This window comes from Theobroma umbraticum, unplaced genomic scaffold (genome assembly GCF_002168275.2).
Source record: "Theobroma umbraticum cultivar Fairchild unplaced genomic scaffold, ASM216827v3 scaffold_44.0, whole genome shotgun sequence".
Lineage (NCBI taxonomy): Eukaryota > Viridiplantae > Streptophyta > Magnoliopsida > Malvales > Malvaceae > Theobroma > Theobroma umbraticum.
Window position 1 is genome coordinate 10,943,788 of NW_018397255.1, and position 14,209 is coordinate 10,957,996.

The following is a 14,209-nucleotide window of genomic DNA, read 5'->3' on the forward strand; positions in this document are numbered from 1 at the left end:
TCAGAATTTTGATAAGCTTAAGAGGGTAGTACTAGGAAAACAAATGGCTGGTCATGGTACTGATGCCAATGGGCACACCCAAGATGACCAGCAACTTCAGGGTGGTGATAATAACACATTGCTTGCTTTGCAAGAAATTCAGGGACCCTCGACTCCTGTAAAGATTAATGGTAATCATGTTGTTTGTAATGAGGTGGTGGAAAAAGTGAAGGAGAAACCTAAGATTATGGTGACTAATGATCTTAAACCTCGTCTTCGGTGGACTCATGAACTTCATGCGTATTTTGTCGATGCTGTCAATCAGCTTGGTGGTCCTCATAGTCAGTGTTCATTTCCTCTTATCCTCTAGTAGTCTGCTTTGTTGTCTCAGAATAGTTTTTATGTGATATCCAGTTTTCTTTTTTAAAACAAAATTGTTATATCAGATGATAAATGTTGAATTGGTTTCTGAAATGGATGGAACATCTGATACTTGAATGATTTCCTCATGTTCATTTTTGAGGATATGTAGTAGGCACAAGAGATTGACTCAAAAAATAGCTTGAATTCTCTTTTCAATCGGAAAATTACCTGCATGCCTCATTAAGTGCTTGACTAGATGTCTAAAGCAGTGTTTCTTCTATTCATCCATATATACCTAACATGCATCTAGCACTTAGGCAGGCTCAGCGGCTTTTACTCCTATTACATTGATATTTGAATTCTCTTCTAGCTGCATATTTCTTGCTCAAACTCTGAAATTTCTTTTCTATTGTTTTCGTTGTATACTGATTCTTGTTTCTTTGGAAGGGAATTCTGCTTGGTCAATAGTCTGCTATGACCATATGTTACCACTTTCCAAGGCCACTCTAGCAATATGCATAACCTCCGCCATCAAATTTTAGAGTTTTCACTGATTTTTGGTGGAATTCATTCATCCTTGTTTATGGAAATGGATCTTTTCTAATTTGTTTTCCACTAAGTTTTACGAAATTTATATGCTTTAATGCAGCAATATATATTTTTAATTTTTTTCATCATATAGTTTCTGTGTGTTTTAACTGCATGCTACTAGTTCACTTGCTTTGTTTGAATATAGGTATATGCAATTAGTTTTTTTTGCATAAGTTGGTAATTTTGGTTGGATAAGATCAAATTAAATCATCTATGACAGATGCTATTCTCCCCTCTCCCCCACCTTGTGTAAGTTCAGACCATATCCCACTGCTTACCTCATATGTATGTGCTTTTAAGAAATGATCTTCTTTTGACTATTTTCAAATAAGATTAGCTCCAAAAATGACACATTGTTTCTCCTAAATTTTTTCTTCCTTTCTATCTCTTTTTATGTGCAAGATGTCCGTGTAGATTTGATTGAGGAGCATTCTTAAAATCATTGCCACTTTGCTTACGGCATGCTTCAATTTAGTTTTTGTAGCATCTTTCTTCCTTTCTATGTATGGCATTAAAATAGATTGAGTTAACTGTAATCTTGGCAGTCTGTGAAGCATCTTGATGGCTGCTGACGAAATATTTGTCGATTAGTGACCGTATTACAGATGTTAAACTTTTCCTTTCTAGTTTATATTCTTATAGTTCTGTTACATTGCCTTCTAGGAATGTTGTTTATACTCTGCCAGACGCTTGTGGAAATTTTGTCGACTTGTACTTTGTCGTGCTCTTTTCAAATATACCTCCATTTAATGCGTTATGTCGTGTTCTCATGGTTTTACGTAACATTGATGATGTATTCTGAATTATGTGACTTCTTCAATAATATATTTTATGGTACCGAATTCAAGTTCGTTGGCTTGAATAGCATTGCATGCATGCTTTGGGGACTTTGGATATGTTTCCGTTGTTCTAACTTGGTGACATCACCAGAAAATAGGGCACCTGTATGATTCTGCAGATGGCACAAATGCAGTTTATGCACTCTTTTCATTTTGCAATTCCCCCTTCTTCAGTTTCATGCACGTGCAGTCTAGAATTAGCATTTCTGCTTGCATTAGCCATTTTTAATCATTTTGTTTTAATTCAGTTTATGATGGAATCAGTCACGACTGTAACCAAAACTCCTAGTATTCCTCTTGCTTTTATATGTTAGATTTTTGTTAAGCATTCATAAATAAATAAATAAATAAATAAATATATATATATATATAAGTTTAACCTTGCAACTGGATGTGAGCTGCAGTTGTAAGTAACTTTTGTTCTATGAATTAACCATTATCTGAGGCTGTAGTTTGAACAGAATGATGAACCTAAATTCTTTAATCAATCCCAAATATCTGAGATTAAAGAAAAAGAAGAATGTGAGTGCACAAAGCTTGATTGTACACGTGACGACCAACCAAAATAATAGTCTTTCACCTCTTCTTGCTAATACCATTATTTCATAGCTTCTATGGTTGTTGTCTGTGTAATTATTTAGATATAATGACTATTTACCTCAGTAATAGAATTTTTATCCTCTTTAAGGCTCTTTTGCTAGTACTGACAGCTACTCCTAGTGCATGAACTGAATTTTGTATGTGTTTTTTGATCTCTCAACTCAAGTATGTGAATATTATTTCTCAGTAAATTACTGAATTCCATGCCAATATGAGCTTAGTGTAACTGACAACTCACTTAGCAGTTACCATTACTTCCCAATGATCTGACCACAAGTCTTATTTGCAGAAGCAACACCAAAGTCTGTTCTGGAGGTGATGGATATAGATGGGCTCAGTCTTTTCCATGTAAAAAGTCATCTGCAGGTAAGTATTAAGCATTTCCTTTTCAGCACTTGAATCCAAACTGTTAAAAGTTTCCATATCAGTTATGCCCTTAATGATCATCAATGTATTCCAGAAATATAGACTGGGCAAATTTTCTGTGAAGGAGTGGCAGGACACGGCCAAAGATGGTAGGTTTTGTTATATCCACCTGCCTTCATTCTTATTTTGTTTTAAGCATGAAAATTAACTAATTTCATTACATGCTTATTTAACAACTTGTTCAATATATATACATACCAAAGAAAGAAAGAACTACAGTAAGTTTTCCTATTAATTACATAAGAAAGTATGACATTTTTCATTAGGAAAAACACAGGAGTATCTCATGGTTTCCAAGCGTCCAACTTTCAAAGATGGGAACATTTCATTCACTAATGGAAACAGAATCTGAAACAATATGATGCATGAAACAATTAGAAAAGAAAAGAAAGTAAAAGCAACTCCTATACAGGGTCAGTAGGGAAAGAGAGTCATAGAATGAAACGAAGCCGTGTGAAGACATAAAAATTTCCTAACAATTAAAACTAAAACATTTATTCACTCATTACAAAAGTAATTATAATTTTGATATTGAAAGACAAGTGATATTCGTATTGTAGTGCACATTTTTAGATTGAATGTTCCGAATTGTACAGACCTAGAAGCCATACTGAAATCTTCTATGGGATCTCCACCATGTATTTTGCTGTTTTCTCTAATTGAAAACTTGAAAAAGATGTGATGGAGGTTAAAATATTTTATGATATTTCTTGGCCTTATTCCCAATGCTGTATTGTTCAATATGTGCATCAGCAGACATTTAATGGAAAAGATTTCTGGTGCAATAATGATCAAATATCAGCCACCACGAAGTGTGAGGATTTACTACTGCAATGTATATATTCTCACCTTTACTTTAATAGAGTCATAGTTAAACAGGAAATTAAATAAGATAATTGAAAATTTAAAACTAACATCAAACATCCATTACTGGTCATGTAAGCTAAAAATTGAAGTGTTCTTCCGAGGAAATGCATTCAGCAGCAATATAAAATCAAAGCAAGACATACCAAACTCAAACACGCTGGTGTAAATATATATTTTTCCTCTGTAATGGATGAAAAAACTTAATGTGGTTTTTAACTGAAAGTTTAAGAAACTTACAAAACAGTTGAATTTCTGAGTAAACAAATAGGATGAATGTGCATGATCATTCGGCCCTTGCGAGTGGGACATTCACCTGGAATTAGTGAAGATAACATCCCGAAATCTCTGATAATAACTAAAAATTTCAGAGAGCTAAATGATAGATAAAGTATATTGGGAGCAACTAATTGCCTGGGGCTATATTAAGGCCTATCTTTTATTTCCACTGATGTTAAACTTAGATAAGCAACTTGTGAATGAAATGTTGGTACTCAAGCTGACCATATGTTTCCAAATGCTACTGAATGTGAGGAACCTCAGTTTCTCAAGTTGTTGGAGGTTCACGCGGAGTTACTTCATCGAACTTGGCACCATCCCGCAGAAATGGGTATAACAGGTATGCTCTTCTCTACAGTGAGGTGCTTTCTTTTTTCGTTGCTTAACTGGTTTAAAGTTTTGTTTTCTAAATGACAATGAGCTAATAAATGCTACTTTCTATTGTGGATTATTGGCATACAATATGCAGAGGTCATAAAGCTAAACAAACTCCAAAACCCCAAGAGGAAATTCAAGGAAAACTCTATCTGCAAATTGAGGTAAATTCATTACGAAATTACACACACACACACACACACATATATATATATATATGTAGATTCTAGTTAGAAAGATCTGTTTTCTCATTAAGTCCACTTTAGTGCTGACTGCTGAGCATGCGCAGGAAGCAAATATTTCTTTGTAGAAATATCTCTTTCTGACTAGTTGGAAGTAATCAGTCTTCAAGTTAGGAGTTTTTAAGTTTTGCCTGTCAATAATAGGATTCTTAGTGGTGAGATCTCTCCTTGATGAATTGACCATCTATGTATATTTCTGAAATTTGCAGTCATTAAGCCAACCATTGCCCATAAAAAGAGCTAAATACTATACTTTTCCACAAATGTCGAACTTGATAAAGCAATAATCTTGTAGAAAGTGGAATTTCAATAATTCAACTCAAATCTGAAAGGAAGTCTTATATAATTCTTGTTCAGTGTCCATAATATTAAAACTGTAATTGCAGGCTGAGAAGCACATTCAGAGGTGTTTGGAGGCACAAAGGAGGTACCTAGACACTGCACTAGACCGCGCATGCAAGAAGCTTGCTGATCAGTATTTAGGCGATGCAGCCACAGAAAATGCATTTCTGTATGGGCAAGCCTCGGCTAGTTTAGGAGCTTTCACAACAGTACCTGGCCCATCTGATTTAGGAAATATGGGCACAATGCCACAGTTTTATTTGAACCAGCACAATCCATATCCTACATATGACACATTGACAGCCCAAGCTAATCTCGGCCTTCAAGGGGTACCTCTTGGTTGTCAGCCCCAAGCCTCTCTTCATCCTGCACCTGAAGGCTCCTCGACTTCATTCGGATATTCTGCAAGTTCATATCAGGAACCGTTCCCTCCACTTGCCAGCAGTGGGAAGAAAAGGGTCCGGCCTGCTGAAGAGGATCCCATAGAAGCTTTCTTGAATTGGGATGATACTGAACCAAAGAACCTCGATGCTGGCTTTAACTATGACAATCTTCAAGGTTTTCCTGGCGCCTTTTAGGTGAACTGTGTAAATACCAAAGCCACTTTCAGCCGTAAGTTTCAGGACTTTTCATCCTTGCAAAGACTAGTAACTGTACCCATCACAAAAAACACAAAAGGGATAGTAACTCCTCCTGTCTGCCCATAAATATGAATGAAAACTAGTATGGAGTTGCCCTTTCTGGTGAATTATATAATCTTGTTCATCCATGTGACTGCCTTGAATTGCTTAAGGTAAATCATGTACACCGGTTTCCTGAGTCGATATTTGCACAATCAATTGGACAAGAGCATAATAAAATGCAAAATGGATGTAATGAAAAGCAATATTGGTCTGTTACATGAATATTTGATTTAATAATAAATAACATGCATGCATATATTTTTAATTTAACAAAATTAAGGGGAGATGTATTTCAATAATTATAGAATAGTGAAGGGGCAGGGAAAAGGAACAAAACGAAATGGGAGAGAAATCATGTGAAAGTTTTTCATTCCTTTTTTAACTATTAAGGTTAATATAATATTTTAGGATTAATGTAATTAGTTACCTTAAATGCATTCATTTCTAATGCAATAAATGTAAAATATTCCTCAATCATTAAATAAAATCTTTTTTTTTACAATTAATTAGTCAATTACATCTGCTTTGATAGAAGTAGTGAAATTGTAAAACTACGTACTAAAGCTTAAAATTTAAGAGTGAGACAAAAATTAGTTAAAATTTTCTTAATTATTTTAATCGTTGAAATTTGGTTAATTCAGCTGATTAAATCGGATTGGTTCAGTTAAGATAATTTGAAGTCAGTTAACCAACTTAATTGACTTTGAATCTAATAGATTTTAAAAGATTTCATTCATGTACGGTTTCACATTTTTTTTCATATCTATATATGAATAAAGAGTGTAGATTTTATCATTAAGACATCAAACAACAAAAAATAAAATACAAATAATAAATATCATAATCTCATTAGTATTTTAATTTATTTTATTTCATCTTTTTATATAAATATATAATCCACGTCTATGTTCAAATTTTTAATGTACAAAAATCAATTTATATAATAAATTTTTATTTAGACATTAATATCATTGATATAATTGTATAAAACTGTAATAACCTAGACCAAATATTTGAGTTAAGATATTGACATATCTTTCAGTGAAACATATAGGCCTTTAAAATAATTGGGTCTAGACCATTTTTTAATGCTGAAGTTTACAGGAAAACAATTAGGGTTAATATAAATATATCATTTAAATATAGGCAGCGACCTTAATGAAGAAAATTTAAAGGCTAAGAAGAATTTCACAAGAACAACTTGAAGAATAAACAAACAAAGGTTATTGCTGGATTTATCACCACAATATGAGTAAACACACATTTTAAAATTGAAGAAAAATATTTGATTGATTTAAAAGAATTTAGATTAATACTAAAAAGGAAATTCGTTGAAAAAAATCAAGTTTTGTATCCTATATCGCCACTTTAAATCTAGTTCTGTATTGATTTATGAAGTTTTGCTATTTGAGTTTTATATGGTTGGAAACTTATATGAGTCTATTTTCTAATGAGCTAAATGGAAGAATATTCCAAATTTCCTATGTAAATATATATATATTTTTTGTAAAGACAATACCAGCTACCTAGTAGTAACACTAGGGGCAATTTTGAAAATATTTTACACTTTTTCTACAGTGAATTAAGTGTTAAAGCTTATATGGATAGAAGGCCTTTTAAGTCTAGTTTTCAATGCATTAAATGAATCTTGATTTTGAGTTTCATAGCTTAAGATATAGTCATTTCAATAAATGATGTGCAAACTATCTAAATTTTTGATTTCGGAAAGTTTGGATTGTTTTGTATAATTTCAAGTGATAAATAGATTTTAAAAGGTTAGATTGTTTCTAATATGCTTAAATGATTGTTTTTGGGTTTTTGATTATTTTGAGAGAAGAGTTTGTTAGTACAAAGGAAGGTAAGTTTATCTTCACACACTTTACTTATTTTGAAACTATCCTATATGTATATTTTTTTAAAGAATTAAACGTTTTATTTCATTATTTCAGTATATGAAAATAACGTCAGGCGTATGATTATTTTCTATTTTTGGCTTAATAATATGATGAAAATAGATATATGAATGATATGATTTATACGTATGACGGACATTGTTTTATCAATGTTTTGATTTATTCATATGACGAACATCGGTTTATGAATGAAATGAAATCTTTGATCATCTTTAAAGAATGTTTTAAGAGCTATGGAATGATCTCTGGGAAGTGGGATAATTGACATCAGAATTAATTTTACGGCCTTGCTAATAGAACATAATAGTTAGCACACGGCTCTATTAACGGGATATAATAGTTAAGTAATAAAAATCATAAGAATAATTAGTCAATACAATCCTTATCACGGGATATAATAGTGATCATAACTAACATAATGAAATTTTGTGAGTTTCAAAGATTGAAACTATGATTTGCTTGAATGTAATGTCAAAAATGGTATTTGATAATCAATAATTTATGAAATTATGAAATTATTTACTTTGAATATAATGAATCTGACTATTTTGAAAGCATGATTTAGTAAAATGCTCTTAGATGATGCAAATGATAAACTAAAAATGACATTTTTTAGGGTAAGGTGTGCATGGCTATACTTGCTGAGCCTTGGTTTGCTCATCCCTTTATTTACAATTTTTCATATGACTAGAGATGAGAACTTTAAAGCTATGGGAGCTAAGAGAACAGTGTGAGCCACTTACTAGGATGTCAAGACATTGTTAGTTATCTTAAGATTTTTCCACTTGTAATTGATATATCAGTTTCGAGTTGTTTGTTTGCTTTTCATCTTAAAGACTTTAGTAGGATTGTAATAGTTACATAAACAATAATATAAGTATGAAATTGTTAGAATGACTCATTTGAGGACTTTTATAAGAATGAAAGATAGTAAGGCTTCAGGCTTGGTCTCAGGGTAATATGATCATTTCATGTCTCGATTTTCGGACGTGACAAAAACATTTATATAAATTAAAATAATACAAAATATAAAGAAAATCATATGAAAATTTTAAGTTATTAATATATTAATATAACTTATTGTAATAAATTTTTAATATATTAAGTTACTAACTTATTATCGTAATATATTAAGTTTGATAAAAGTTATATTAACTTATTGATATAGTAATTTAATGAATTAATATAAGTTACTATATTAATTAATATATTAATTTTACTATAATATAGTAATATAATTTATATTAATATAGTAACTTATTAATATAATAATATTACTATAGTATAGTATATAACAATATACTAAATGTAGTATACTTATTGATATACTAATTAGTCAATAACATATATTACTTATTAGTGTACTATATATATATATATATGGTATCTTGTTATATATACTTATTAATGTACCATATATAGTATACAATATATTGATATGCCATATTAATATATAGTATAATGCTGTATACCATAGATATAGTATGTTGCTGTATATACCTATTAATATACTATAATCTATTCCATTTTGTTAATGCGTTTTATTTTTCATTTTAAAATTTAAATTTCTAATTGACAATATATTAGTAACCCAAGTATTTAATCTTCCACATAATTTTTAGATTTTATATTGAATGCTTAAAAAAATTATGATTTATGATAACAAAAAAAAAATCTTTTCCAAAAATAAGGCTATATTAATCATAAAACAAATATAATGCCAATAATTTTATAAAATAAATTTAAAAAGTTAAAAAATACTAATATAAATAAACCAATTTAATTGACTAAAGTTGGTTAAAGGTTAAGTCAGTTAAGAGAGAAAATTCAGTCAATTTGGTTAAAAATTTATGCAAAATCAATTAATTAAATTTTCTGACCAAATTAACCTACTTAACTGATTACTCACTATGTACAAAATTTGAAGCAAATTCTTTCAAATCCTACATTTATATATAATTAAAGAAAAAAGAGTTCATGATTTTCTCAATTTCAGCAATTACAACCCACATTTAACTCTATTGATATAATTGGTATTAGCAGATAATGTTTACAGCAGTAAGGGTTCAAAGAAGTAAAGCACTTTCCATATTTGAATGTAGAATCCCTTGTCTATAATATGTAGGGAAAGAAAACAAAGGTACAAAGCCGAACCCCAAGAAAGAGCAAGGCAGATCAAAAAACCTTCTTCTGCTAATATCAATGGCGCCAATCACAGTTGCCTGCTCCTTAAACATCTACGAAGCTGAAGCAGAAGATGCATCCTCCACCGCTGCTGTTCTTGCTGCGGCTGGTGTCATCGAAATCCGCATTAGATTAAGGTATCAACTCCGCATCAAAGCCTACGGAGTGGAAGAGTTGATAGAAGATGTGATCACCCCAGAGCTTTCCAATCCCTTCTCGATGCCTTTGACCTTTCTTTTCCCAGAACTAAGCATAACCCACGTCTGGAACATGCTCCAGAGCCTGGATGTTGATGCTAACGCTTGCGACTACTTGAGTCCGAAGATCGCGGAGTTTGCTGTTGATGTAGCCAAACGTCGTGGTGCAATGCAAAATAGTTCGGAGAGAACTGTAATAACGGTGGCTGAGGTGGAGATTACGAAAGTTGATTTCATTTTCGAGGAAGAGTTTGATAAACTCTCCGATAAAGTATGTTGATTTGATTGGATCAAGACAGATTTAATTTTGAGGTTACGTTTCTGTCTTTTGCTGTTAATATTACTTTAGAAGCTTTACCGTTTCACATGGCAAGGATTCATAAATTATACAGATCCTTCTTGAAGCTTTCTTAATTAATTTCTCAATATATATATTTTAATTACTTAGTCTCCAATATGATGATTGGTTTTTTTATTCTTTGGTCCTTGCACATGAATTTTATGATGATTAATTTTGGCTATGCAAGCTGCTGAAAAAATAAAACCCTTTTCATGTATGAATTTTTAGAGGATAAATGAATAGTTTGGAACATCTGATAATTTAATTCAATAATAAATACGTTTTAATTTTATGAGTTTAAATTTTTCAAAACAAAATTTAAAAGGTGCAATGAGATTGTCTTTATGCTTTTTCGATAAAGGTTTTTTTAATAATTTATCATAAAATAAAATTGGTCTATCAATTTATGCATAGTCAATATATAATACGTTTATATTATCACTTAATCACTTAATCGTAGAGTACTACTTCGTAAAAGTAAAAGTTGATGAATTTTTGGAAGATGAAATGGATACCCCACTTCATCACTCCCTTTGCCATGCCATTAGCCTTTCTTTTGTATGAAACATGCTGGGGAGCCTCAATCTTGAGGTTAAAGTGTGCAAAAGTTGGTGTTAATGTGGCCAAACGCCACAGTTGTGTACTTTCAGGCCTGATTTCGATTAAGAAAATTGATTTTATTCGTGAGGAATTTGATAGGATTTTCAAGGACGTTGAAGGAGGAAGATGTTGGCGATTCAAAAAGGATATTGCATGATAAGAAGGTGAAATCTGAACAAAAACTATGATGAAATAATCATTTCTTGTTATGTAATAAGTTAAAGTTACTAATTACGAAATTTTTGGAGAGTTTTTTCCTTTTTATTTATGTTATCTTTATAAATATTAGACAGAAGATCAGTGTGATACTACGGGTTAGTTAATTGATGAAAATTATTTAAATGGTAAGACGAAGATTGAAAGATTTATTTGTAAATATATTATAATATTTAGAATAATATTGATAAATAGAAATAGCCAAATAAATGGAAAAATGATTATATAATGCTACTGTTTTGAGACAGTATTATTTTAGCTGTCCAGTGATAAATAAAAAACAGGATAATAGATGCTGTTTTCATATATCATCATGAAAACCTCTATAAAATGATATTATTTACACAATGAACATTACATACCAAGGACTTCGCTCACAAAAGTTTATACAATAAAGGACAATAGAATTACCTGAATATCTATCCAAAAATTGAACCATGTGATAAGTAAAATAATTAAAAAGCTGTACCAGGAGCTTGGGAAGAGAACATTTAAATGAATCAACTGGCACATCATTAGCAAACAATCAAAATAAAAACAGTAATATTTACTATATCTTGAATACAGACCAACATTTGCTCATATATATAAACATTGTCTATATATTAGAGAGTTGTACAAAAGCATTCATCAATAGATGTGTTTAAAACAGAGCTCCAAACACATCTTCCACTTAGTCCTGCATATGTTGTCTATACAATTAACCTGTTTTACAGGACCATTGAGTTACAGAATGAGACTAACATAAACATACAAAAACAGCCTCCACATAGTCAGCCAACGTTCTCTATACAATCAAGTGTCAAAAAGATATTGTTTGAACGGTCAGAACAATATGGCAGTTACTTGTCTTGTACAAAATGGCATTCCTATTCCTTTGTATACTCATTTTTGCCATAGATATTGTAAGAGAATGAAGCCTCAAAAAACATGGCTCCAACTATGGTAAAAATTACCTGATCTGTTTTTCATAACCTTTCTTGGCATGCCTACCCTCCTTGCTAGTTTCTTGGGCTTCCTGTTGAAATAATATCATGAAACGTGTTTAGTATATTGACTGTTATTCTATTCTAATTCTAATAAGAAGTATATTGATCAATATAATATACCTATTTGGTTTTGATTTTTTTTTCAGGAGACTCTTTTGGAAACAATTCCTTTGTCACTTGTACATTTGTTGAAGATGCTGGCACTTCCATTTGGGTCTGTTTGATGGTCAGTAACGGGGTTTTAGGGAGTTTGGGTTCTTGGCTTGCTAAACAGGTACCTTCTTCCAGTTTAGAACTTCTAGCCAAAGTCTTTTTGACAGTGTTACAGTCAAAAATCTTAAACACTGTCAATCCATGATGAATGGCTTTTCCCATCAGTTTTACCTTTAATGTTCTTTCAATGTTTGTCAATGCTTTGACAAGCGCTGGAAGAGTCATTTTGTATATCATTCGAATTGCAGCTAGCTCAGCAATGGTGGCTCCAATTAATTTTTCTGCTTGTTGACTAAATGCTACCAGTTGAATCCTCTACTATTAGTTCCAAAATCATTTTATAAGAAGTTTATAAAGTTTCTGTTAGCATTACCTTGTAAAATGGATTATATCTTGTTAAGTTTGATGGCAAATAAATTTTAGTATTCTCACATTAAAACCGGTGTTTTTTCATCATGTATTGAGCAGCAAAATATTCTAGTACAAAATTGTAAACCTACTGCTCACTGGTTGCAAGCATTGTAATACCATCCATTTGGTGCTTTTGCATTAACTATGGTAGCTATTACCTCAAACTTGGTGTTCTATCGTACATAAAAATAATGTTATGTCCATATCATTAGCAGCTACATTCTTGGTTAATTCGAAATATGTAAATGCCAATTCATATTAATACTATAGAAGTATACAAGCAAAATGTAACCATAAATTTTTTTGATTTCATTGCTATCAAATCTGCTGTTATAACCTTTGAGATCTTTGTTAGTTGATTGAATTGCGAATATGTTTCCCCTTCATATGCTTGCAGTTGCAGTTGTATTGGTTGTTCTTGGTACCTAACAATTAGGTTTGTATTCTAGATTACAATATTCATTTCAAGCTCCCGTCTAAGTGTAAAATTAAATAATCTGGCTTCTCTTAAGATTCTCTTGTTCACTAACCTTTGGAATTTTAGGGTCTGTGTAAACTCTTGCTGTTAAACAAGATGATGCATATGATGATCGTATCAAAAGTTTATAGGTGGATTTCATGTAACTTGTACGTGTAGTATTCATTACAGTTAGTAAAAAAAGTTGTACGAATTGTATTTATACATAGGAGTGTGCAAATGCAAACCAAATGGAAGCAAGTTTAATTTTTTTAATTCGATTAGTTTGAGTGTTCGGATAGTTCAGATTTTAAGATTTAATTATTATGATTAAAGCGGTTCAGTTTCGTCAAGTTTTTCTTTGAATGGCCGGTAGTTGTGTGGTTGTATAGGTAGCTTATTGGCTTTTCCCCTCATCTACTGATCCCCACCCTCTCTTTTTTTTATTTTTTGCAAGTCATATTTGTAATCTTCAGCTAGTGTGATTTGTCTTTCAAGTTTGTTAATATTTCTTGTAATCAAATCTTTTGTGGTTGTGCTATTCATTAATAGTTACTTGCTTATAAATCTGGAACCATGTGTTTGTTTTTCTTAACATACTGATTTTAGAAGTGGATGAGCTCCCTTGTTCTCTAGATTTGACCTTGTCAGAGTCCTGTACTATAATGCCCATCAAAAATCAAGCAACAGCCTCGTGAATGTAAACAATGTCAAATGATTGGACAAACCATCGAGGTGTTCCTCTTAGTTCTTCTATTTGTATTTCCATTTTTCAAACGACGTAGTTTTGAAGCATAAAACCAAATCCTAAAAGCTTCAATTCTACAACCCTCCTCTCCCATAAACCCTGTCAATTGACCCATTCTCAGCAAACGCCCATCCTACGTCCGTTAATCCTCTTCCCTTCAACCTTGTCTGTTCTACTCCCTCCCTAGGAGAAATTGGGTCATCCCACTATCTATCCAAAGATCGAGACCTCTCATGCCAATATTCCTGCAAAAATGAAGGGCTCATTTCCCCTTCCCTACCAATCATCAGTTCGATTGCTAGAATTCCAAACAGAAAATAGGGATGCACAAACAAAACCTAAACCGCAACAAACCCTA

General features: G+C 31.7%; 1 protein-coding gene across 1 annotated transcript; it reads left to right on the forward strand.

The window, feature by feature from the left end:
* The first annotated feature begins 2,664 nt into the window (after positions 1–2,664).
* Positions 2,665–5,631, forward strand: LOC110409739 (myb family transcription factor APL-like). The gene is made up of 5 exons (XM_021419190.1): positions 2,665–2,738; positions 2,833–2,887; positions 4,206–4,281; positions 4,411–4,480; positions 4,945–5,631. The coding sequence occupies exons 1-5, from the start codon at positions 2,691–2,693 to the stop codon at positions 5,476–5,478; spliced, it is 783 nt and encodes a 260-aa protein (XP_021274865.1). The 5' UTR covers positions 2,665–2,690; the 3' UTR covers positions 5,479–5,631.
* Positions 5,632–14,209: the final 8,578 nt, after the last annotated feature.